Source organism: Lissotriton vulgaris, chromosome 9, assembly GCF_964263255.1.
Source record: "Lissotriton vulgaris chromosome 9, aLisVul1.2, whole genome shotgun sequence".
Lineage (NCBI taxonomy): Eukaryota > Metazoa > Chordata > Amphibia > Caudata > Salamandridae > Lissotriton > Lissotriton vulgaris.
In genome coordinates, this window is record NC_141697.1 from 1,194,797,751 (window position 1) to 1,194,823,899 (window position 26,149).

At 45.6% G+C, this 26,149-nt stretch overlaps 1 protein-coding gene across 1 annotated transcript in view; it reads left to right on the forward strand.

Annotated features, from left to right (window-relative positions):
• LOC147693023 (cytosolic 10-formyltetrahydrofolate dehydrogenase) overlaps window positions 1-26,149 on the forward strand; it is a 243,769-nt gene that overhangs the window by 187,342 nt on the left and 30,278 nt on the right. The window contains exons 14-16 of the mRNA XM_086939265.1: window positions 1,211-1,281; window positions 19,695-19,800; window positions 20,954-21,041. Coding sequence (XP_086795391.1) covers window positions 1,211-1,281; window positions 19,695-19,800; window positions 20,954-21,041 — 265 coding nt within the window. The remainder of the gene's footprint in view (window positions 1-1,210; window positions 1,282-19,694; window positions 19,801-20,953; window positions 21,042-26,149) is intronic.

The following is a 26,149-nucleotide window of genomic DNA, read 5'->3' on the forward strand; positions in this document are numbered from 1 at the left end:
CCTGAGTTTAAGGGAGGAGATAATTTCCTATATCAAATATTGGTTTGCTCCAGATATTCAGTGGTTGCCTTCCCAGCCTGCATGCTGTTGTGTTATCTTTCTGCCTGGCCTACACCTCATAGCAAATTTCTCATGTGTCACTTGTGTTAATTAGGTGGGGACGTAGGAAGATTTTTTTGTTCCCTCCTGTGCTTTGAAGACATTTAACATCAGGCAGAAGAGTTCTTGAGGGCTCTAATCTTTGGATAAATTTGCAAATCATCAGCGTAAGTTTGTAAAGTAAGAATGTGAGATGGAAAGTGAGACTTGAGGTGCAATGTGCAGATATTAAATAAAAAGAGTGGGAGGCTGACACTTGGCGGACTCCTTAAGAAAGATGTTGTGCTGTCCAGCATGAAACAGTGTAATTTGACCAATTGGTCTCCTTTGTAGAATGAGAATCTGAGTCATGTCTATAGAGTGGCCAAAGGCATTGTATATTCTGTATGTGTGATGCCTCCAGTAGCCAACTTGTCATTGAGAAGGAGCAACAGAGTATTCCTCTGCTTTTTGAATGATCTCCCCCCTCAGCCCCCCCCTCAGCCCCCCCTCAGACACCCCCCCCCCGCCCCCAGGCCCTCTCCCCCAGTGACTAGCTCACTTAATTGCAGCTTTTAGGTGAAGAGTTTGACTGATGGATTGATTGAAGTGGGCTAATGTTTGTTTTTGGCTACATAATGTTGACACTGTCCCATCACATACTCATTCATTCTTAGCAGTTTGGACAGCCAGTGGATGCCTGCTTTGGGGCCAGAGCTGTACCTGGCAGTACAGGCAGATGAAGGCAGGTTTATTCAGTATAGACATCAGGACTGATCTTTGAAATGAGGTCAGTCAGACCATGTATAACATGGAAACAGTCTCTGTATCATTGACTGTGTGAGCAGTAGGGTGATGCAGTCCTTAGTAAGGCGTGCCAAGAGAGAGTTTTTTTCTAAAACACACTAAGGCTGTAGACCACTTCACGAGTGATCAGTGGCGATAACTTTGCAACCTATTTGCTTTTTAGCACCAAGAACTGTGCTGGCATATTCTGAATAAAAAAAAAAAAATAACAGAGGAATAAATAAGAATGTATTTTGTAGACCTTTAGAAAAATGAAATTTAGGATTAGACAATATAATGTTTTGAATAAATAAAATAATTGCTGTTCATTGCCTTTTTTCCATAGGGTTCAACTATCCCAATTAATCAAGCTCGTCCAAACCGCAACTTGACCTTCACCAAGAGAGAACCAATAGGGTGAGATTCTTTTCTTGTATTAGAACACAAAATATTTAAACATTCGATTAGACTCGTAGTGTTTTAAGAGTGTTCAAGAGGCATTCTGGGAGAGGACCCCTTTATCACCACACTGAATATATCTTTTGTTAATGTTAATGTTAATGTTAAATGAACTTGTACCGCGCACAGCTGCCCCAGCCAAGGGGCGTTCCGGCGCTTGCTGTAAGAAGTGTGCCAGTAAAGAGTGTTAGTTCTGTCACAGTGAGGTGGTTGTACATTAGCAGAAAAGGTGGGTTTTTATCGCTTTCCTGAAAGGTAGAAGTTCTTCAATTTTTCGAATATGGATAGGGAGTCCATTCCAAAGTCTTGCGGCGAGGTGTCTAAATGACCTACCACCCATTCTTGCCAGTTTGAAGCGGGGTACTAATGCCAGGTTCTGTCCTTCTGAACGCAGCGTACGTCGGGGAACGTACGATGTGAGGAGGGAACTTAGCATGGGGGGAGAGGCAGTTTTCAGGATTTTGAACGCCAAACAAAAGGGTTTGTAATGGATCCTTTTTTCAACAGGAAGCCAATGAAGTTTCAAAAGGACAGTAGACACTGACTTATAGCGTGAGAGACCGGTTAGCACTCTCGCTGCAGCGTTCTGGACTCGCTGGAGCCTCGCTTTCTCTGCTACGTTTGCCCCTAACAAGAGAGAGCTGGCGTAATCTAGTCTTGACAGGATTGCTGACTGCACCACAATTTGGCGGGTTTGGTGGTCAAAGAACTTAAGGATGGGTCTTAGGTTGCGTAAGATACCAAAACAGGTAGCTGCTACCCTTTTGGTATGGAGAGTGAAAGACAGCTCGGTGTCCATCCAGACTCCCAAGTTTCTTACGTGGACTCTACATTCGGGAGGTTGGCCGAGAGTCTCTGGCCATCAATTGTTTCCCCAGGTCGTTGTTTCTTTTCCCACCAGTAACACTTCCGTTTTTCCAGCATTCAGCTGGGGACAGTTTGTTGTCATCCAGCTGGTGATGTCAATAAGTGTCTGCTTAAAGTGTTGTGCACTAAGACCGTTTTCATTGTCCAGTGACACCACCAGCTGGGTATCATCGGCATATGTCACTAGTGAGAGACCATGTTTTCTAGCTATTTCTGCCAAGGGTTGGACATAAACATTGAACAGGGTAGGGCTCAGAGCTGACCCTTGGGGCACACCCTGTTCAATGGGGTGTTCTTTAGACAGAAAAGGAGGGGTAGAGACTCTAAAAGATCTGCCCGAAAGGAAAGCTTTGAACCATTTGAGGGCATTAATCTCCTGGTTTGTGTATCACAATCATTAATTGGGTTCCACTCTTACAGTCAGGGGTATCCCTAACATTCTCTGAGTTGCTTGTACACTGTTGAGTAGTTTTAGGCTGCAACCTCTGGCTTTGGAGTCAGATGTGCTGTTGTAAAGGACCAGATTCGGTACTTGAGGCACTAAGCATTACATTGTAAGTGCATAGAATCTGCCATAAAAGAGAATTAGATTTATTCAGCTCAACTGTGAGCCAGGCATAGGGCAAATGTGGCTGCTCATTGCAAACAACCAAGTGATAGGCCAGATCCTAGATCTTCCACTATAATTGGCTTTTACAAGCGTACATTCATAGGGCAGAGTTCCCTGCAGTTACCTGATGATGTGTCAGAGCCTCCCTTCCCCTCCCAGCTCAGTGCGATAGCAGTGGCGGCTGGTGACATTTGAAAGTGGGGGGACATAACATTATTGTTGTACTGCACTGCGGCGAGCGAGCGTAGCGAGCGATATCGAACAACCCTAGGGGCGGTTATGGGGGGGTTCTTCACCCAAGAACATTTTGAAAAAAGAGTGGACCAAAGGTGCATTTTTAAGCAAATTTGAGGAAGCAGGAAAGTTAATAAAGCAATTAGTGCTGGACCTAAACTGCCCTCACAGGCTTATCTACAAGTTCCTCATCTCAGCACATCTTAGACACTGATAGGCTGGCCACACAACCTTTACTTGCAGATCCCACCTTGTTTGATGGTAAAGCCAAAGAATAGATCTCCTATCTCACCGATTCACCGTCCCCTCCCAACCCCTCTCCCCTATTGATTGCAACCTTCCTTCCCCACTCTGCCGCTTTTCCCAGTCATCCCCCTGCCCTTCCCCATGTATCCTTCCTCCCCTGCACAATACTCCTTTCAAGAACACCAGGAGATAACAATTTGCTTTGCCAGTGCAATCCCCTCGATTCCTAATTCCTTCGAGCATGGCCCTGCTTAAAAGGTTTTGTTGCACGTTTCTGATTTGAAAAACAATTTAAGGAGACGGGAATTTCAATGTTATTAATCATCTGACTAATGAAATTTAAAGCTACCTAAACCAAATGCTCTTTTCCAAAAGCGGCCTAAAGGATCTGAAATGGTACAAGACAAGTCTTTCTGACATTACTTAATTATCGTTTAGCACTTATTTATAAGAACTGTTTAATATCACCCCGTTTGAATACGAGCACAGGCTAATAAAACGTTGTTGTTGAATACAGTTAATTTGCTAGTGTGTCTAGTATGTCAGAAATCAGAGCAATTACAAATGAACCAATCCAACTTTTTGTACTATACGCTGCTGCACACTCCTGGTGCACGCAGGAGAGCATACATTGCGCACACAAGGGTATGCACTGCACGCTCCTAGTAGAACGGTATGCGGGTGGGACGCCTCACACATTGGCAACATAGAACGCACACACAATGCGGGCGCAGCATGGCCTGGGATGGTAAATTGTACACAATGAAAGCATGCACTGTGCGGCACTGCACACAACTGGGAGCACGATAAGCAGTTAGAAACATGCACTGCCCACATCCCTGTGAGCGATGCACACATAGACTCACCGCTCAAACACTGCACACGCCTGTGGACACAGCACACACATAGGTCCATCGCTCGCACAGTACCACATGTAGAAAAGGCCTCACTGCACAGGCACAAGCACAAGCATCTTGTACACCCGAGATTGCACAGTGAAAATTCCTGGCACCACATGTTGCACACACCTAGTGGAACACATTGCACCCACATATAAAGACAGAAGACAAGCAGGCCCATACACAATCTTACCAGAAAATATTTGAGAGCACACCCCTCTAGGGCACGGCAGTTGAAGGAAGCACACACTACATCTACCTACTGCACACACAATGGAGAACCCATTCACCACTTGCCCACAGTACGGCTCCCCTCAATCGCTTCACCATCCAGAGTAAAACGCCCCCATTCGCCAGAGCCTTTCACAAGCTATATTTTTTTGTAACTACAGAGTACAACCAACTGAAAGCAATCAAAGCAATCTCAGCATCCCTTCCTAACATAGCTGAAAACGCAGCTCACAGCCCCGCTAATCCAAGCCCCCCAGAAGCATCAAGCAGATCTCGGAGCTCAGCCTTCCAAAGCTTACCGTGCTTCCAGAGCATACTGATCCCCACAATTCACCATCACCCCATAGTTTCCCGTCACCTTACTGTTCACCGTCACCCCACCCCATAACCCACCAACAAAAGCCATCTCACTCAGTACAGTCCCTAATTGGCAAAAGAAAAACTTCTGCACTCCTTATCACAGAACTGGCCCCTAGATTTCACCGCACCCTAACCACGAGCCTTGGAGCATAGCCAGAGCCTCCAGACCACCCCGAACCCGGAGTTTAGCCCTCGCAAACTACATACCGCTCGGAGCGAGGGTGCCAACTTTTTAACTGAAAACCAGGTCCGGGCGTTCTCAAGCCTTGAAAACTAGTTTGTGTTGCTACTGTCACTGCACAAGCCGAAAACCGCCACACAACCTCATAGTTAAGACGTTACAGACGGACCTCCCTTCATGCATGTGACTAACACCTCTGGTGCTGGGTCTTCGGCTCTGGGACTCAGTGTTATGCCAGGCGCACCGCAGAGAGTGGTCTTGGCTCTAGAGGTGACGGCGACGCATCATGTGCCGTGCAGTGAATGCAGTGGCCCTCCGTGCAGTTCACAGTGTGTTAGCAGGTGCAGTGCATGCTGTGGTTTCGGCTCTGGAGCTCACAGAGTTTGGTGCCATGATTCTGCCTCTAAAACGGGTTGTGTCCCGTGCAGTGAATGCAGCGACCCTGTCTTGGAGTTCACAGCCTGAGGTCCTGGATCATAGCAGTTGCAGTGCCTGCTATCATGTTCACCGAATAGAGTGGCCTCGGCTCTAGAGTTAACAGTGACGTGTAATGTGCCATGCAGTGACCATGTTCCTGAATTCTCAATATGATAAATTAGCAGTGCGTGCAGTGGCCTCGGCCCTTACAGTCACTGTTGTGCCTTACAACGTGCAGTGCAGGGAGAGTCGTCTTAACCAAGGCCATAAATACTGTAAACACTGCAGTGGCCAGACAGGGGGGGGGACTGAGTTTTGAGGGCGGCGGCCTGATCTCCCTCCCCCCGCTCTTACCGGAGAGCGCTTCATCTCAGTGGCAAGGAGCAGCCCGTGGGGTCGCCGAGACCTCCATATCTCATAGATACCCATAGGCTTTCCAGCATTGCCCCCCCCCACTCTGAGGGACACCCCACCCCAACCCCTGCCATCGCTTCAGGGTCTGCGTTAAGCCCCTGTGTATAACTAGCATTGCATATTTATGATTTCCCGTGAGGTGTATGATGTCACTCGCTGATGACATCACAGCTTTATGAAAATGGCACACATGACATAAGTGGGTTATTACTTCACTCCTCATTGGAATTTAGCTTTCTCTGTAAGCAAAAATTGTTACTTTGTAATAATCTTTACACTTAAAACTGGATTACCTGGAAACGCGGGACACAGCAGCGAGAAGCTTAGTCAAGTTATAGTTAGTGAATAGAGAATCTAGGCACGAAACTTGAAGTGTAACCGATAACCACGTGATGTCGCGGCGAGAGCACTGCTATACAGGTCGACTCAAATCAAATCAAATGATCCTTTATTCGGTTTTCATGAATTGTGAAAAACCATAAAAGTACATTTAAGAATTTACACATAAAAAATATTTTTTTAATATTTCATCTAGTATCATAGAAGTTAAAATTCATTAACAGTTTTAAAAAAAATATTTCTTTTTATTAATACAAGGCATTACAAGTGAGTGCACAGAACAGAGGTTAAACATTCCACATCTCATTTCACATATGAATCATACTTGGGGGGGGGGGGGGGGGAGGAAAAGTGGGGGGGGGCAAAATATTTTTACATACAAGGGTCACGGGGATGTTGGTATATCCAGGCTAGAGCCAGCAGACGGTACACAGATCTCCCCCTGTATCGATTCCACAATCCCCAAACAGAAGCCCATTCACGAGGATGGCCTCTGGCCAGATAGACTGTCTTCTCCCAGAACATACACCAGTCCATGTTCTCTTTCCATTCCTCAAGTGTGGGCGATCTCTTGGATCCCCACTGCTGCGCTATATTTCGTTTCGCTATCATTGCTCCCAAAGTGGCCCACCTGGTCTGTGCTGTGCCAAGATCCGTAGGATCCCAGATATTAAGGAGACATCTCCTAGCCTCCGGTTGCACCGTCACCCCCAATACCTCTCTCATAACATCATGTATCGATCTCCAATAATCCACCATATAATGACATTCCCAGAGGATATGGAGGAACGTGCCCACCTGTCCACATCCTCGCCTGCACAACCCCACTTCAGATAGTCCCATCCGGACCAAGCATGGACCTGTGATATAAACCATATGTAATATTTTCAACTGAACTAGCCTCAATCGGGCCGGAATCGCAACCTCCTTTAGGGAGGACACGGCCGTTTGCCAGTCTTCTCACCTAGTTCAACACCGTCCCTCGTCCATTTATCCCTCAATTCTGCAAGGAGGTCTGCCCTATGGTTAATCAATTTCCTATAAATCAGGGAAATAGTTCCAACTGGCAAATGCCCATCCAATATCCTGTCCTCCAATGGCGAGGCTTCAGGTATCTCCTCCTCTGCTGGTAACGCCGCAAGTAGCGCATGTTGAACCTGCGCATAGCGGAAATATTCTGCTCCATTCAACTCAAATTCGGTTTGCAATTCCGCAAACGTCTTAATTCTACCCTTACTCCAAATATCTCCAATAGTAGCAATCCCTATCTAGTCCCATTTATCGAAACCTTTCGTGTTCCAAAGCTTGCCCAGTCTGTCCGAACCAAACAGTTGAGTGGCCAGCGTAAGACGGCCTCCCCACCCCAAAGAGCTAGTGGCATCATGCCATATCCTAACCGCTACCTTCATCGGACCCGTTAAGTATTTCCCTGCCGACTTAGTATATAGAGCTCTATTATAATTTCCACCGGGGAGCAGCCACCTATCCATTGCATAGCCGGGGTTCGGGCCAGGCCCATAAGTACCCTGGTTTATTGCCGCCAAATGAGAGACCCAATAGTATCTCCTGATGTCAGGGAGGGCGACACCTCCGTCATACCACGGTAACGTCAATTTAGCCGAAGCAATACGAGGCCTTCCGTCCCATAATAAGCTATGCTGCATCCCTTCCACCTCTCAGAAGTAACTGGCTGGGACTATATCTAACGTATTCTGGAGGGCGTAAAGAAAACGAGGTAAGGACATCATCTTAAAGAGAGCCGCCCTTCCCAACAGGGAGAGAGGCAGCTTCCTCCAGCTGTTTACGTCGCCTCTTAATCTAACCAAAGGGGGAAGGAGGTTTCTCTCGTATCGAACTGCGGGATCAAGTGAAATAAAGATCCCCAGATACTTAAACCCATCAGTAGCAATTTGAATCGGACAATTCCTTGGGGGAATCGGGGTGTCACCAGTCAGGACAAACAGATAGGACTTCCCTCAATTTATAATAAGCCCTGAATTCCTACCATAGGAGGCCAAAATATCACAGACGACACTTAGGTACTTTCTGGGTGAGGTCAAATAGAGCAGAATGTCGTCTGCGTATAAGGAAATCCGGTCCTCTAACTGATGGGTCCATCGAATACCCAGGATTGAAGGTTCCCAGCGGATCCAGGCCGCCAAAGATTCAAGTGCCAGTGAAAACAACAAGGGAGAGAGTGGACATCCCTGTCGGGTGCCCCGCCCCAAACAAAATGTTTCCGACACTCGGTTGTTTACCACCACCTGCGCAAGAGGTTCAGTATACAACAGACGCACCCGTCTAATAAATTCCGGTCCAAATCCAAACTTAGCCAAGACTGCCCACAAATACGGCCAATCTACCGTGTCAAAGGCCATCGTCGCGTCAAGCGACGCTATTATAGCCTGTTCCCTCAGGGTATGAGCCCTAGCCAACACTCCGTGTAATCTGCGAAGATTTAAAGCCGTGTTTCTATGGGGATTAAAACCCGATTGGTCAGCATGTATCAAACCACTAATAACCTTGATGAGCCTATTGGACAATAGTTTAGCGAGAATCTTAGGTTCCGCATTCAGTAACGAGATCGGCCTATACGAGGCGCAGTTGGTTTTTGGTTTCCCTTCTTTATGGATAACTACGATAGATGCCACTCTCTGATCATACGGTAAAATTCCCTGTTCTCGCGCTGAAACAAACATACCTCTAAGATACGGGGCAATCCTATCGGGCCTAAGCTTATACAATTCAATCGGAAGACCGTTAGGGCCCAGTGCCTTACCAGAGTTCAAGGCGCGCACCGCCAGGGCCACTTCGTCAGCAGTAAGGGCACTATCCATAAAGTCACGGTCCTCCTTAGTCAGGCATGAAAGTTGAATATCTCGTAATAACAAGTGGGAATCCTTCTCCGGCCGTCCCGCGACCGAGGTGTACACTATTTGAAAATATTCTGTAAAACTGTCCACTATATCCTGGGGGTCTGTCACTTGCGCTCCTCCTGCCTTCACAAGTTCCGGAACAACACGATCTGCCCTATCTTTCTTATCTAACCAGGAAATAAGCTTCCCGGCCTTATCTCCGACATCATATAACCGGCCCTGTTGCTCTCTACTTAGCGCTTTAGCACTGTAGGTGACTAACGCTCTATACTCAAGCTTCTTGAGACTAAGGACATGCAGTCCAGCACGGGTTACCACCTGCTCCAACTCCGCCTCAATACGCGAAATCTCCGACTCAACTTTTACAATTTCTTCCTTCCGTTCCTTCTTTGCTCCTGGAATCAGCGACAACGCCTGGCCCCTCATGACTGCCTTAAAAGTCTCCCATAATGACAGAGGAGACGGCACTGATCCCTCATTCTCCAGGAAATAGTGTTCTAACGACTTCAGCAGATCCCTACGGATGTTGGGATTGCGCAAATACCAGGGGTTAACTGGGGCTATCCTACCACCTGATCCCGCAGTGATACTGAATCTGAGCCAAAGTGGCGAATGATCCGATATGCCTCTAGCCAGGTGCATAGCCTCTGTGATGTACGATGCCTGGGCCGTCGGCACTAAACAATAATCTATACGTGAGAGACTACCATGGGCGCCAGAGTGGAAGGTATACTGTCGCTGGTCTGGGTGAAGCAATCTTCAACCATCGACCAAACCTAATGCATCCACAAAATCAGAGAGCCATCTCTGCGCCCTCCCCGTGACTCTAGGAGGATGCCTATCCATAGTGCCGGAGACCACAGCATTAAAATCACCTCCCAGGATCATAAGACCCCTGGGAGGTCCAGAAGGACTTTTCGTAAACCGACAACAAAGAGAGGGTGAACCCCTCCCAACGACCCGACACCCCTATATATCTGCCCCTCTCGTCTTCAATAACAGAGTCAATCACCATCGGGAGCATCTTCCATATCAGAACCCCCACGCCCCTGGATCCTGAGGTAAATCCTGCATGCTTCAAATATAATATCGCTAGGGAGACAACGGTAATTATGAAGCACACAAATTTTAAAAAAGGAATTAACGAAATGTTATATTTATTAGGTATATATACTCAAGTTAAAAACATTAAAATTTATAACACAGAATAAAAGAAAATACAGCATCTAATCAATTATAAACAATAACATCATTAATTCATAAAACAGTGACGGACAATAGTAGTCCTCTTCGACGCGCGTTTCGGCGTTTTCACAAGAACGCCTTCTTCAGGAGCCACATATACAATCTGGAAGACATATATATTAAATTAAAAAATCATCCTAGTTAAATCAATATACAATCACTTATTATAAACACTATAATAGTTACATGTCAAATGTCCACAAAATAATGCTTCACATACCGACATAACTCCCTACTCGGGTAGCTTATAATATAAGGCTACACAAGGTACAAGCTACAAGATATTTACTATTGAGCAGTGTTGTAGTAATGGAATCTAAGGGCCCCAAAGGAATTAATGGACCCACCATCCTTAACTAGCTGGGGGCATAGGAGCATAAATAGCAGGAAAGTTAGTAATAAGGGGCGCTAATAAGGGAATTTATTCCAGAGTTTCTACTGCTAGTTGTTGATAGTTACTTGTACTGAACACGAAATCTGGAATTGCCTATTCGGTCTGTAAACAATGGTCAATCTGAGCTTTATATGTGACCATGGTAAAATACCGTGGACATATTTAATCAGTTCTAGCAACAACGCAATAATTGTGTATAGTTCGCACTGTTCATAGAACTCAGTATTTTCTTCTTTTCATAATGATCAAACAGTCATGTTCAAACAGTCATGTTGGATATTCTAGTAATTAAGCTATTTTGTAGAACACCTATCCTTACTCCTTACCAAATATCTGAGTAATTGAAATCGTTTCCAAAGATACCTGGAACATGCAGGGGAAGGATTGTCCTCTGTATGGATAGCTGCGACTGCTTGAGTTCTTCTGATAGAAGTCAATCGTCGGCTCAGAGTACTAAACATAAATGGATGGATTAGCTTTATTTTGGTTACTCTACTTAGGTCTCTTAAAGGTATTTATATAAGACTATGGTTACACCAACTTATTTTTTACCTAATGCTCTGTTTAACGGCGAGTGCGGTTTATTATCCTGTGGGCACCGTCATATATTATCCAGGTGCTGGTGTATTTAACCCGGTGGTTACTAGTCCACGTCTGGTATTGCTGCTTATGAAATGTAGCGCTCGTTATTCCTGATATATAACTGCGCACTGTAGGTTTCAAAAAAGAAAACAAGTCTCAATACTCAGAATGCGCTACAGTTTAGAGAGTAGTGGTAAGTGTAGCTAGCTGTTTTAAATTCCTCACGCTTACTACCTGCGGGCGTCACGACCGATGTGTCTGATGGCGTCCCGCAGCCGTTGGAAAGGATAGTCGGATTACGAGAGGTACCTCCCTTCTTTTAAAGGCGGTGCGTCTCTGTGTTAATTTGCGCTTAATGATAGGCCAATTGAAAATCTCTGTACGGGGACTATCGAAAATGGACTCATAGTCAGCCCGGTCCATACTAGTAAACATAGCAAGCGTGAAATACATCAAACCGAACGTTGGTTTCATCTCGCTGTATGCTAATCATGTAAGTCTGCTATCTAAGTTTTAAAATCGCCTAAGAAACTAGAAACGTGGATGTTTTTTAGAAACACTCGAGCCTGATTTAGAATTTAGGGCCATTTATCTTTGATAGCCATTGCGCGAAATTGTACTTCTATTGTAGTAAGCGTGAGGAATTTAAAACAGCTAGCTACACTCACCACTACTCTCTAAACTGTAGCGCATTCTGAGTATTGAGACTTGTTTTCTTTTTTGAAACCTACAGTGCGCAGTTATATATCAGGAATAACGAGCGCTACATTTCATAAGCAGCAATACCAGACGTGGACTAGTAACCACCGGGTTAAATACACCAGCACCTGGATAATATATGACGGTGCCCACAGGATAATAAACCGCACTCGCCGTTAAACAGAGCATTAGGTAAAAAATAAGTTGGTGTAACCATAGTCTTATATAAATACCTTTAAGAGACCTAAGTAGAGTAACCAAAATAAAGCTAATCCATCCATTTATGTTTAGTACTCTGAGCCAACGATTGACTTCTATCAGAAGAACTCAAGCAGTCACAGCTATCCATACAGAGGACAATCCTTCCCCTGCATGTTCCAGGTATCTTTGGAAACAATTTCAATTACTCAGATATTTGGTAAGGAGTAAGGATAGGTGTTCTACAAAATAGCTTAATTACTAGAATATCCAACATGACTGTTTGAACATGACTGTTTGATCATTATGAAAAGAAGAAAATACTGAGTTCTATGAACAGTGCGAACTATACACAATTATTGCGTTGTTGCTAGAACTGATTAAATATGTCCACGGTATTCTACCATGGTCACATATAAAGCTCAGATTGACCATTGTTTACAGACCGAATAGGCAATTCCAGATTTCGTGTTCAGTACAAGTAACTATCAACAACTAGCAGTAGAAACTCTGGAATAAATTCCCTTATTAGCGCCCCTTATTACTAACTTTCCTGCTATTTATGCTCCTATGCCCCCAGCTAGTTAAGGATGGTGGGTCCATTAATTCCTTTGGGGCCCTTAGATTCCATTACTACAACACTGCTCAATAGTAAGTAGCTTGTAGCTTGTACCTTGTGTAGCCTTATATTATAAGCTACCCGAGTAGGGAGTTATGTCGGTATGTGAAGCATTATTTTGTGGACATTTGACATGTAACTATTATAGTGTTTATAATAAGTGATTGTATATTGATTTAACTAGGATGATTTTTTAATTTAATATATATGTCTTCCAGATTGTATATGTGGCTCCTGAAGAAGGCGTTCTTGTGAAAACGCCGAAACGCGCGTCGAAGAGGACTACTATTGTCCGCCACTGTTTTATGAATTAATGATGTTATTGTTTATAATTGATTAGATGCTGTATTTTCTTTTATTCTGTGTTATAAATTTTAATGTTTTTAACTTGAGTATATATACCTAATAAATATAACATTTCGTTAATTCCTTTTTTAAAATTTGTGTGCTTCATAATTACCGTTGTCTCCCTAGCGATATTATATTTGAAACTTTTTTCACACTGTTCCTTTTCCCTGTCAAACACATTCTGTGGCTTTAGCAGGGGGTCCTTGTTATTTACGCCAAGTAAATCCTGCATGCGCCACCAATTGATACCCCATTCTGTGCATCGCATTGCATGAATTACCCACTAAATGTGTCTCCTGAAAAAGGACTACATCCGGGGCGTGGCGTTTAAGAAACCGAAGAACCACACTACGTTTAATGTTGTCCCCCAACCCATTTACATTCCAACTTAATACCTTCAGCCCCCTGCCCCCCTTCATAAAACATAAAGTGGATCAGCCTCCCCTCCAATTCCTTCACCTTAAGAATGCTACTATTCTGTTCGAAGCCTTGAAATGCACTGCCTATAACAAATACAACAAAGAAATAACAATAAATGACACCCCCACACAGACCCCGAGTACCACCATCTTCCCTGCACCCCTGCTCACGGTGTTCCTCCGACCGCAACTCGCAGTGTGCCTGTCGCCCCATACTCTACCTACTAAACTATCGAAAAGTAACTCTGAGGAGGAGTGTGACCCCCGGTTCCCCGCCCAACCTCATACGTTTCATCTAACCTGGTAAAACAAAATTCCTACAACTGGCATGTCCAAATATCCTTTTCAGTCAGTCTCTACCCCTTAATTAGATCAAACACCACCTGCAACTATGTTACTTCTTATTCTTGCTCCTGCGCGCCATCCTCTTTGTCTCCGCTTCTTCACTGCTGATCACTCTGAGAGGAGATAGTCTCCAACTAGTCCGAAGCAATTTCAGGATTGTCAAAGAATAGCACCCTGCCCGCATGTTCAACTCTCAGCTTGGCGGGGTACATCATGGCATATTTCTGCCCTTTATCTCGGAATTTCTTTTTGACACCCATGAAGGTTTGCCGTTGTTTCTGCACCGCCTGCGTAAAGTCTGGGAAAAAACTTAGGATGGAGTTCTCGTACTTCAGAGGGCCTCCGGTCCTGGAGGCTTGCAGGATAGCGTCTCTGTCCCTGAAATTGAGCACCCTCGCAATCATCGGCCGGGGCAGCGCCCCAGGTCGCGGTCTCCCTCCCGGAACCCTGTGCGCTCTTTCCACGGAAAAAAAAATTCCCAGGCCTTTGGGTTTTAAGTGATTGAGAATGATGTCCTCAACAAAAAGGTCGGCGGCCTGTCCCTCGGCCTTTTCAGGCACTCCAATAATACGCACGTTGTTTCTACGGGCCCTCCCTTCATATTCATCCAACTTGAGACTCACGACTTTACTTGAGAGTTTGAGTTCATGAACTTCCCATTGCAACAGAGCCACATCATCCGTGAGACTGGAAGTTTTGATGTTGAGTGATTTCACTTTTTCGCTGGTCTTGGTGAGGTCCGCTCGGATTAAATTGACTTCTATTGTGACCACATCAAGCTTATGATCTAGGGATTCCATCTTCTTGCAGAGGGAGGTTTTCACCCCGTCGATCGCAGCCATCACATCCTGCAGTGTAGGTTCAACTGTAGCGGCCAAGTCTCCAGCAGTCCCATCCTGCGATTTACCGAACCCAGTCGGCGACCCTCGGAGTTGCGTGTAACTGTCTAATTTGTTAGATTGGGTGTACTTAGCGCCTCTAACCGACCTGGACTGCTGTTTTTCGACTTCAGTTTTTGTCGCCATTTTGAGGACTGAGGGGAGCAAAACAAGGAGCGGCAGAGATCCCACGACAATACTCCGGATACTGTGCCCAGCCACGCCGGTCACCCAGCATGCACTCTCGCCCAATCCACGCAGCTCTTCGCCCGCAGCTCAGACCCTCTCTCAAGGGGGTGAGGGGGAGAGTTCGGTAATCAGCTCAGCCCCACCAGTACCAAGCACCAGTACACCTTAGCGATCTGTATTGACCCAAGTGATTACCAAGCCACAGGTTGCCCTTGTGTCTTGACGGTTTGTCTGCGCAATATTTACTGCAGATAGTACCCACAGTCCATGCTGGGATTCCATATCTCACCACCGGATCAACAGTCTGTAGTGTTAGGTACCGGTCTGATCATTCAGCTAATGGCCCGTTGCAGTGTGAATCACGGCGCCTGCACTACTCAGCAGCACTGAATGGACCCTCGATGTGTGCCGCGTCGATCCCCAAGCCCCGCACACCCCCGTCTGCGCGTCCAACCATGCAGCTCTGCGGGGGCAGCGACGGGGGGTGGGGGGGGGGGGGGGGGCACTGTCCAGCAGGCGCCAGGATCGCGGTGGCCAAAATGTTCACGGGGCCGAGCCGGAGACTTACGGTTTCGCCCCGGGGTTGTTTCACTGTGGCCGGGGTCGGCTGACAAATTGAGGCCCCAGCTTCTGGGCCTACAGGTCCCGACTTTTCAAGGCCCGTTTTCTCCGACGTTCAGGGGCTGTTTCGGGCGCAGTTTACAGCGGACAGCTCCGCTTCTATTCCGCAACCAATAATTGCGGTCCGGTGACAGGATAGATTACAGGATGCACCCCGTGGCAGCTGGGGTCTCAGGAGCCTGGGACTCAAGCGGCCATTTTGGTCGCTCTCGCAGCTCCTCCTCATTAACAGTTTTAACATGATATAAAGTGCAAAAGTACAGGACTCAGGTTTAAAAAACAATTTAAAACATGATAATATGCACAAAGAATAAGAATATACATAATCACAGAAAGAATGTTATTTTTTTACACCTATTCTAAGTTTGGCCTATGTCTGACAACAAACTTCAAGAATTTGACTATAGTTTTCACAATAAATTCTTCATCCAAAAATTGGAGAGATAAAAATGCAGGACGACATCTTCAAAAGCCCATAGTTTTCAAAATTGGGGTTAGCCAGCATTTTCTTGGTTCGTTACAGAACTTACAAAACAGAACCGTATGCAATGAAGATTGACAAGAAAGCTCGTCACAAGGGCAAACTGGTAGAATCTTTGCCCAGTCATTAATTTTCGGGAAGGTGACTAAAAACGGTAAAAGATGTTCAACCTGAACCGTGTTAGTAAAAATCTTTCATAACTGCTCAGGTTGAAAGTTAAGTAAGGTTGAATGGTCAAGGTCGTTTGGACTGTTAGCATATGTTGAACTGATTTTTTGCTGACCTCATTGGCCAATTGCAATTGTTCTAAATGCGTTAAACCTAGCTTTTTAAATGCTTTTCTTGAGAATTGTGAGATTAACATAGGCGAATGGAAATATTCTATCATGCCCACATCGAACAGAAAGTTTTTAATATAGGCAATCCACCCAATCTTATGAGCATTCTCAAGAGAAAGACAGTCCTGAATAATCGCTTGACAAAAGATAGTTTTGGTAGATAACCAAATACGATGCCATAGAAGAAATGGTTGGATTTTAACTTTGTCAGTCAAATATGGCAAACCCATTTCCATATGGCAGGAATAGATCAAACAGCCTTGCGATACAGCAAGAAGAAACCTTAAAAAAACTATTTTCAACCTTTTGTAGGGCATCCACCTTACCGTAGCCCCACACTCCTGCCACATAGGTCGCTATGATAAATATGTATAAGTTCGGTGGGAGGCCTTTTTCCTAATCTGCGTGAAAAGTTGACCAGTGCAACTGTCGCCCTCATAAAGAGTAGTTTCTAGTCTCAATCGCCTGTCTCCAGGAACATTTGTTATCTATTAAAATTCCTAGATAGGAGTATGTATTTGTGCACTCCAGTTTAATGTTGTCAATAAAAATGGCCCTTGATTTCTTAGTTCTAGATCCTGTAGACATAACAAAAATGTTTTTAATATTAATTTTCAAGTCTAGATTAGCCATGAAAGTATGGTACCTCTCGAGCACACGTTGGAGTTCTAAGGGGGTACGGGCTAAAATAACAGCATCATCAGCGTAGAGTTAGCTGGGATTGGGCATTTGTTAACAAAAGGCAAGTCCCGGCACCCTTTTACCATGTCGTGTTCTAATCCATTGGTATAAAGTGTAAAAAGGAAGGGTGCCAGAACACAGCCCTGCCTGACCCCCTTCTCTACCCTGAATGGCACCGTTAGTTCCCCCTCAAGACCGTACCTCATTCTTGCTTTCGCATCAGAGTATAGTTCAGGTAAAAAGTTTACCAGTGCAAATTCTACTCCCATTTCAGTAAAATGGACCATAATTTAGTGTGACTCACGCAATCAAAAACTGCTGATAAATCAACATATGCCATATATAAAGTCCCACCCTTAGCATTTGCATATTTCCCCATCAGAAGGGTCAGGTTAAGAGCCTGCTAAGTAGTGCCAAGTCCTTCTCGGAACCCAAATTGAATATCCGATAATATCTTATTGTCGTCCGCCCAATGTTGGAGTCGTTTGAGAATGATGCGCCCTGCCACCTCCCCCGGGGAATCCAACAAGAATATTGGACGGTAACAAGAGGGGGATTGACTGTCTCCCTTTATAAATAACGGGACCAGAATGGATTCGAACCAGGAATCTACCAACCCTATGGCACATGATGCTTCTAAGACTCTGGTCACGATTGGGGTCCACAGTTCCATGTTGTGCTTAAAAAAATCAACTGGGACCCCATCTGGGCCTCAGGCCTTTCCACTTTTACTAGCTAGCAAAGCAAGTTCTACTTCCGCATGCGTAATGTCAAAGACTACTGGGAAGGATAATGACTTCGTTTCGGTATTAATTCTTTCCATGTCTCTATATACTTCTTGTCCTTTAAGGGATAGACCAAATATCCGGGTAAATAATCAACCCATGTATGTTCAACTTCAATTTTGGGAATATCTCTGGTTTCTGAAAGAAACTGAGATTTTATAGTTGCCCAAAAAGCGATATTATCCTTTGTCATACAACTTTTATGTAGTTGGTCCCATAATTCATCTTTCAGTTCTTTAATTGTTTTTGTTATGGTTGCAAAATTGATCATAACCTCTTCACATGAACATACAAGTCGACTCTACTTTTACAGCAGCAGGGAGTCTTTTTGCAATTTCCCTTCTTTCTGGAATTGCAGAAGTCCAGTCACTGGTGACATAGAATGGACTTTTTGCGCTCCGGCGTGACATTACATTTTGGAACACTTCTAATGATATCACTGGCCTGGCCTCTAATTTGCCCACTGCTCACAAAGCAATGTTTTCCGTTTCACTCACTCATTATACCACAGATTTTTGGTTTTTGATTTCACACATTAAAGACTCATACCACTGTGACGTCATAAATAGGCTTCAGCCCAGTTTTACTACTTTGCCAAGTGACTATATCACAAACTAATCATTTACTTTGTGTCTATGTAATAAATGGTTATTATCAATATCACTGGAGGTGAAACTGACAACTGTCACGTCGATAGAGTCTTTCCGACGACGTCACAAGTCCGTTGTCATTCACTGATGGCGTCACTGACTATAAACAGGCTGTATCGACATTCTAGGCATGGGACAGCAACAGTTAACAACCCAGTCATATGTAGTGAGAACAAAGACAGGCAACACCCAACTATAATAATTTTTCACAACACACCTTGAGAATGACAAGAGGGTGGCATGGGGAATGCACCCTGCTCGGTGTAGGGTACCTTCTGACCAGTCGCGGCTCGTCGCATGCATCACAATACGGGGGGGGGGGGGGGGGGAAGAGGGTTGTCGCGCGGGGGTGGGGGCCGGGGAATTAAATATAATAAAAAGGAAAACTTACCTCACAGCCGGTCCGCGCCACCTCTGCTCCCCTTAGCGCCTTCATGAACGGGACTGGAGCGGACTTGCAACCCCTCTTAGCCAATCCTGGCACTGCCAGCAGCGCCAGGATTGGCTTAGGGCATGGGTAATCTTCGCCCGCCGCCTGCCCATTAGGAGACCGAAGTGCTCCTAATGGGCATGCGCAAACAAGTGAAACACAAGTGTGCATGACTGGGTACGGGCAAAAAATTCATCCTCTTGCGCACTTGTGTTGTGCTGCTGCCTGTTGCCCCCCACTGGTCTGACAATCATGTCAGTCAACATGACGCCGGACTGCCTACCCCCTTCAGACTCTGAAGGGGTGGGCGGTCCGACAGTGGAGGAGTGTAGCTCAGTGGTTAGAGGGGCAGACCCTGATGCAGAGTTCTGGTCCGGGACCAGGGTTCAATTCCTGCCACGGCAGGTCTTGGGCTCAATTTCCCCGAACCTGACAATTCTCGCCTCGGTGCCTAGTATTCTAATCATGGGCCCCACGCTGCAACTCTGGGCAATAGCTTGCTTAACCTCCACACTGGCCCCAACAGCGCTAGGATGCCTGGCTTCACCCTGGGGGTGCCCAGGAGTGGACACTTCACAGGGAGAGGCCAGGAAGGGTTCCACAGCGGTATGAGTAATAGCGCCAGGAAACCGCTTGGTGGCAGTGCACTCTACAAATACCTTGACATTTACACTTACTTGAGACTGACAGCAAATTAATATGACTGACAGCCTGGAGATTTGCCAGACGGCCAACAGACTGAGGGAATTCCCAAATTTCAGCTGAATGACTTAAGTTAAATTGCTTTTTTTCCAGGGTCTGCGGCATTGTGATCCCTTGGAATTATCCCCTGATGATGCTAGCATGGAAGACAGCAGCCTGCCTCACTGCCGGAAACACTGTGGTGCTGAAGCCGGCTCAGGTTGGTGTAACGGATAATTAGGGAGATGGAAGGTTCATTCATGTGTGTGATATCTCAGAACAAACACATGAGGACACCATTAATCTGAAAGTGGTGGCAAATCACTGGCTTGAATGTGGAGAAAGCTCCGAGGGTCCCTTTCAAGATGGAGGACAAGGGTTATTAAAGGATTGTTTTTATGTAGCATGCAGCTGTCACTCAGTTAGCTAGGGATTGAGATTGGAAACCTAATAGCTGGCTGAGACTACTGCGCTCTATATGGGAAGAGATCACTGAAGTGTGCGTTGACAGGTTACTGAACAAGATACCGAGAGAAATTACTGAACAGGGTGTGCAAATATATGACATGATAGGAGAGGTCTTAAAGATAGTTACCAAAGGAGAATTTTGTATGTATCCAGAGAGAGAACATAAGCTGGTTAAAGACAGAGTTCAATGAACTGGTTGAGTAGAGTTGAATAAGATTGATGAGCAGAGTTAACAAGCCCGGACCCACATGACAGCCTAACAAACACACCAATAGGACTGATAATTAGGTTTGATGAGACTGTAAGTACACCCTCCCAAGTTTCCCCTGGCTAACCCGCAAGGTAGTACTAAGATACATACATATACTTCACCATTCTCTTGTTTTAACATCCAGAAATCCTGCCTATAAAGGCAATTACAAAACCTTTTGAAGGATCTGATTTATTTTTCAAGTTTTAAATGGAGAGAAGTTTGCCAGGGGGCATTATAGGACTTTATAAGAGAACCACATTACGTTCCAAATAATTTTTTGTAGGCGTAGGGAGCCAAATCGATTTGGCCATAATCACAGGATTTTGACCCGAGGCCGGAATTCAAATTCAAATCTTGTTGCCCAGTTCCAGATTCCCCAACTCTAGTTCAGAGGTCACGCCTTCTCTCTTGTTGATGAATCTACTTAAAAATAAGTTTGTTTTTAGCTCTGCTTTGTAACTTTACAAATTAGAACCAATAAGAGGTAAGTGGTGGGGACAGGGGCAAGGGGGTTGAAACTGACCTTCTCAGTAAGTCCCTTAATGGAGCCATGGTTTTTAGTCTGAGGTGTCAGGAGGTGAGTGGCAAGGTTCACTGAGGCTTTTACATTTACTCAGTTAGTTAATTCATTCTTCTGTTCTGGCTTCTCCAGGTAACTCCTCTCACTGCCCTCAAATTCGCTGAACTGACGGCAAGAGCTGGGTTTCCCAAGGGTGTGGTTAATATCCTGCCTGGGGCAGGTAAGTGCGTGTTCTTCTCCTGGAGGTTTGGGTGAGATATTGTTATTCTCAGTGAGAGTGTATTTTCAAATAAGTCTTGCTTTCAAGCTTGCTACTTGAATTTTGCTGCACGCTTTCTCGCTGGGTCTACCTCTTAAACGCAACGTACAGATCTTAGTTCAGATATACTATTTCAATTTTGTTGCATCGCATCCCATCGTCTATTATCATAAGCAGATAAAAAAAAGGTTTTAACTAAAATCCTTGAAATGTAAATGTAGGTGTTAAAAAATATCTTACTTATGCCTACCAGGAGATTCATGCCAGGCATAAGCACATTTACAGGAACAAACATCTCCACCATGGGTGCTCCCCACCTGTAAATCCCACTGCATGGGAGTGAATATGGATGTTTCAATGTGATGTGTGGTTAGCTTTGTTAGTTTGGAGATGCCTCCAAACAACTATGTGGGCGTAGAGAAGCTCCTCACAGTCCCCTTTTCATCCTTGAAAGGGAAAGATTTTTTTCTCCAGCACAGCGGTGGCATAAATCCCTTTTCAGAGTAGAATGGGGAATGAATCACCTGCAAATTTGTATGTAGAGGTTTCCCCAGGGGCAAAAATATTTCCTCCATAGAGGGAAAAAGCATGCATGTGTATTGGTGGTCCTATTTCTGCTCTGCGGATTTCTCCACTATGGAGAACACCTCACAGCGTGAATGGGATGTAGGTGAGAATATCAGATGATGTTCCTAAGAATCCTCATAGAAAACAGTGGCTGGTGCAACCTCCATTGATATTCCTGGGAATTGTTGTGAATTCCTGAGGAATAATATTCAAATGTAGTGTGTAAATCTACGAGTGCAGATTTACTACTACTATCTTCCTGAATTGGCCCCATCGTCTGAACTTTATAGACAAGTCTTCTTTCACTGATACACTGAATGAATGTATTGTAAAGTACGCAATCCATATTGTTTGAATAAACCTACAGAAGTGCTTCTTGCTGTGTTATATCAGCATAAAAGTCCACTTCTGAGGTTGTTAAAGCCATTAAAGTCTCCCTCCCCGAGTTATAGGCTTGACCAGCAGGCGAGGGCCTGTAACAAATATAGTCTAAAGTAGAAAGGCTATAAAGAATTTAGATCATACCACCAAGTGAGAGTAGAATGCCCTAAATTAAACTAAGAGAAACAGAAATACAAGAATAGTAATGATATGGGTGCACAGATCTAAAATGTAAAAGACACCATCATACACAAAGTCCTTCATTTTGAATGTGTTGGGTTTGAAAAACATGTAGTTTTGTGTTGACAAGATTGCACAACACCCAATGTAATGGCAAAGGTAGCAAAAAAGCCCCCTGGTTCAACGATGACCTTAAGAAATCCAAGAAGTTCTGTCGTACCCTCAAGAAAGCTTGGAGAAAAAACCCAACCACTGACAACCTGGCCACCTTCAAGAACGCCACCCGCAAACACCACCAACTGATCAGATCCACCAAGAAATCAGCATTCAAGGATCGACTTGAAAACAACGCCCAAAACAGCAAGGAACTATTCAACATCGTCAAAGAATTTACCAACCCCACCGCCGGCACCAACGACATCACTCCCTCCCAAGACCTCTGCGACTCTCTATCCTCATTCTTCCACAACAAAATTGCCGACATACACAACAGCTTTGAAAACCAATCCAAAGACCAGTCCACTCCACCCACCTCCGAACCAAAACCGCACTCTAACAACCTTTGCGCCTGGAACCCAATCACAACTGAAGACACCATCCGCCTGATGAACTCCGTCCACTCAGGATCGCCAACCGACCCATGCCCCCACCACATTTTCAACAAAGCAGACTCCATTATCGCACCCCATCTCCGCGATGTCATCAACTGCTCACTCAACTCTGCTACCTTCCCGGAAAGCTGGAAACATGCCGAACTCAGCGCCCTTCTGAAGAAACCCATAGCAGACCCCACTGAACTTAAGAACTACCGCCCCATCTCGCTCCTCCCATTCCCTGCCAAAGTCATTGAGAAAGCCGTCAATAGTCAGCTCGCCGCCTTCCTTGAATCCAACAAATCCCTCGACCCCTCACAGTCCAGCTTCCGAGCCAAACACAGCACCGAAACCGCCCTCATCGCAGCAACAGACGACATTCGAACTCTTCTGGACAACGGAGAAACAGCCGCCCTCATCCTACTTGACCTCTCCGCAGCCTTCGACACAGTCTGTCATAGCACCCTCATACAACGCCTCAGCAACGTCGGAATACAAGGAAAAGCATTGGACTGGATCATCTCGTTCCTCGCCGGAAGAACCCAAAGAGTCCGCCTCCCCCCTTTTAGATCAGAGGCCACCGAAGTCATCTGCGGCGTACCACAAGGATCATCACTCAGTCCCACCCTCTTCAACGTATACATGAGTCCCCTCTCATCCATCGCGCGCCAACACAACCTCAACATCATCTCCTACGCAGACGACACCCAGCTGATCCTCTCCCTCACCAAAGACCCAAACACCGCCAAAACCAACTTACACGAAGGAATGAAAGAAGTAGCCGAGTGGATGAAGAACGGCAGTTTAAAACTAAACTCGGACAAAACGAAAGTCCTCATCTTAGGTTCATCCCCCTCTGCCTGGGACGACTCATGGTGGCCACCAGCCCTGGGAACCGCACCCATGCCTACGGATCACACACGTAACCTGGGCTTCATCCTGGACTCCTCCCTCTCGATGACCAGACAAGCCAACGCCGTCTCATCATCAAGCTTCAACATCCTACGCACGCTCCAAAAAAACTTCCGTTGGATCCCCACCGAAACAAGAAAGACGGTCACCCACGCACTGGCCACCAGCCGACTGGATTACGGAAACACCCTTTACGCCGGAACCACAGCCAAACTACAAAAAAAACTCCAACGCATCCAAAACGCCTCAGCCAGACTCATATTGGACATCCCTCGTCAAGCTCACATTTCCGGTCACCTGAAAGATCTCCACTGGCTCCCCGTCAACAAGAGAATAACGTTCCGTCTCCTCACCCATGCACACAAAGCCCTCTACGACCTAGGACCCAAATGCCTCAACACGCGACTGTCCTTCTACACCCCCACCCGCCAACTACGATCGTCCAATCAAGCCCTCGCCGCAATTCCGCGCATCCATAGATCCACCATGGGGGGGGGGGGGGAAGATCCTCCTCCTACTTAGCTGCCAAAACCTGGAATTCTCTCCCCACCCACCTCCGCCTTACACAGAACCACCTCTCCTTCAGAAAGCAACTAAAAACTTGGATATTCGATAAGTAAAGCACCCCCCCTCCCTCAAGCGCCTTGAGACCCTCTGGGTGAGTAGTGCGCTATACAAATTTTTGAACTTGAACTTGAACTAGCATTTAAGACAAAAAGATAACAGATGGAACAGCATTGTAGATATATTCCAAGATTTTCCAACAAGAAGGACCCTTCAGTCAGGCAATAAGAAAGGGCGAGAGCAAGCACAAGGAAACCCCTTTATATCATATGTATGTACACAATGACCTATGCATCACAAAATTTATATTTAATATAATATTGCCTTGCTCACTCCCTCATTTGTTAAAACCTGTTTTAGTAAATGCTGTCTCCATTACCAACCAAACCTATAATATAAATTAAACTACCCACCCTTCCTTCACCCCAACCTCACTCCCATCCATGTCTGTGTGTATGTCCTGCTATGTTCGATCTATCCCTGTGTGCTAAGACTTTCGAAGTTATGTATTATTATTACTCCTGCCAGGGTCACCCTCCTATTCATGTGACTGTGCAATCTCTGGATTATTGGACTGGGAGCCAGCCTGTGTCTGATCTATTCGCATATCTGTCAGCACTGCCCCCCAGCCCGCATGTCCTCGTCTAGTTTTTCATCGTGTCTGGTCCTCTGCATTGTAATGGTCTCCTCCGTAGTCCATTCGGTCACATCTCTCACCCACTGCAACACTTTTGGTGGATTGTGGCTTAATCATGATATGGCCAGATGTCTTTTCGCCAAGACCAGTCCCAGAAGCCGAAATTTCCCAGTGATTTTTTTATTTTTGGGGCGGGGTAATAGCCCCAGTATAACAGTGCGGATCTCTCCTGTTGCCCTCTGCATGTCAGCAAAACTTCGGACCAGGAAGGACAGATGACTGCACATGATCATGACATATGTGTAACATATACGTCTGCCTCCCTACAAAACGGGACATTGCCCCGAGCGGTCTGGGTAAATCCTGTTTGGGAGTAAGGTATATTTGATGAACCATGTTATATTGTATCAATTTAAAGCGAGTATTCGTACTCACTTGCTTTACTCCCTCATGAATTTTGCTCCAGTCTCCAGATGATATGGGGTCACCCACTATTGTGTCCCATCTTACCTGTAGAGGTAGTGTCTTAACTGTCTTGTCCTCCTGAATTGCCCGGTATAAATGCAATACAAGTCTCGGTCCTTGGGCCATACATAACAGGACCTGTAATACATTGGCCATGGGAGGTTCCTTTGAGGAACCAGGGCCACAGCTCCCTAGCTACCTGAGCTATTTTCTCATATTGTAGAAACTGCCTGATGCCCAAACTAAAGGTGTCCACTGCCTGTTTGCCTGTAATGTATTATTTATTATCATATAAATCTCCCATCGTTAGGCATTCCCTCTCCCGCCATCTACATATAGATTGTCTGCTTCAACCAGCCAGTGCACGGAATGCTGTAACTGAGAGGCCATATAATAACATTTCAGGTATGGAACCTCCAGTCCTCCCTTCTGCCATGTTCTCTGCAAAGTGGCCAGGCTGACACTTTTACGTTTAGCGCCCCACAAAGAGCATCGGCGACAGTGGGCTTCCCTGTCTGGTGCCATGTTGCAGTGTGAAAGCTCTCAAGACCAACCTCCCCATTCCTATCCTGGCATGAGGAGCTGTATAAAGCAACGGTACCCACTTTAAGAATTGTGCCCCCACCCACATTATTTGGAGGACCTCCCACATGTACATCCAACTTACCAAACCAAATGCTTGTTCTATATCCAATAGCGCCACGGTGTAGTCTTCCTGGACCAACGAGGGGAATGCCACACATGAGCTAGCCTCCGTAGATTATGGGTCG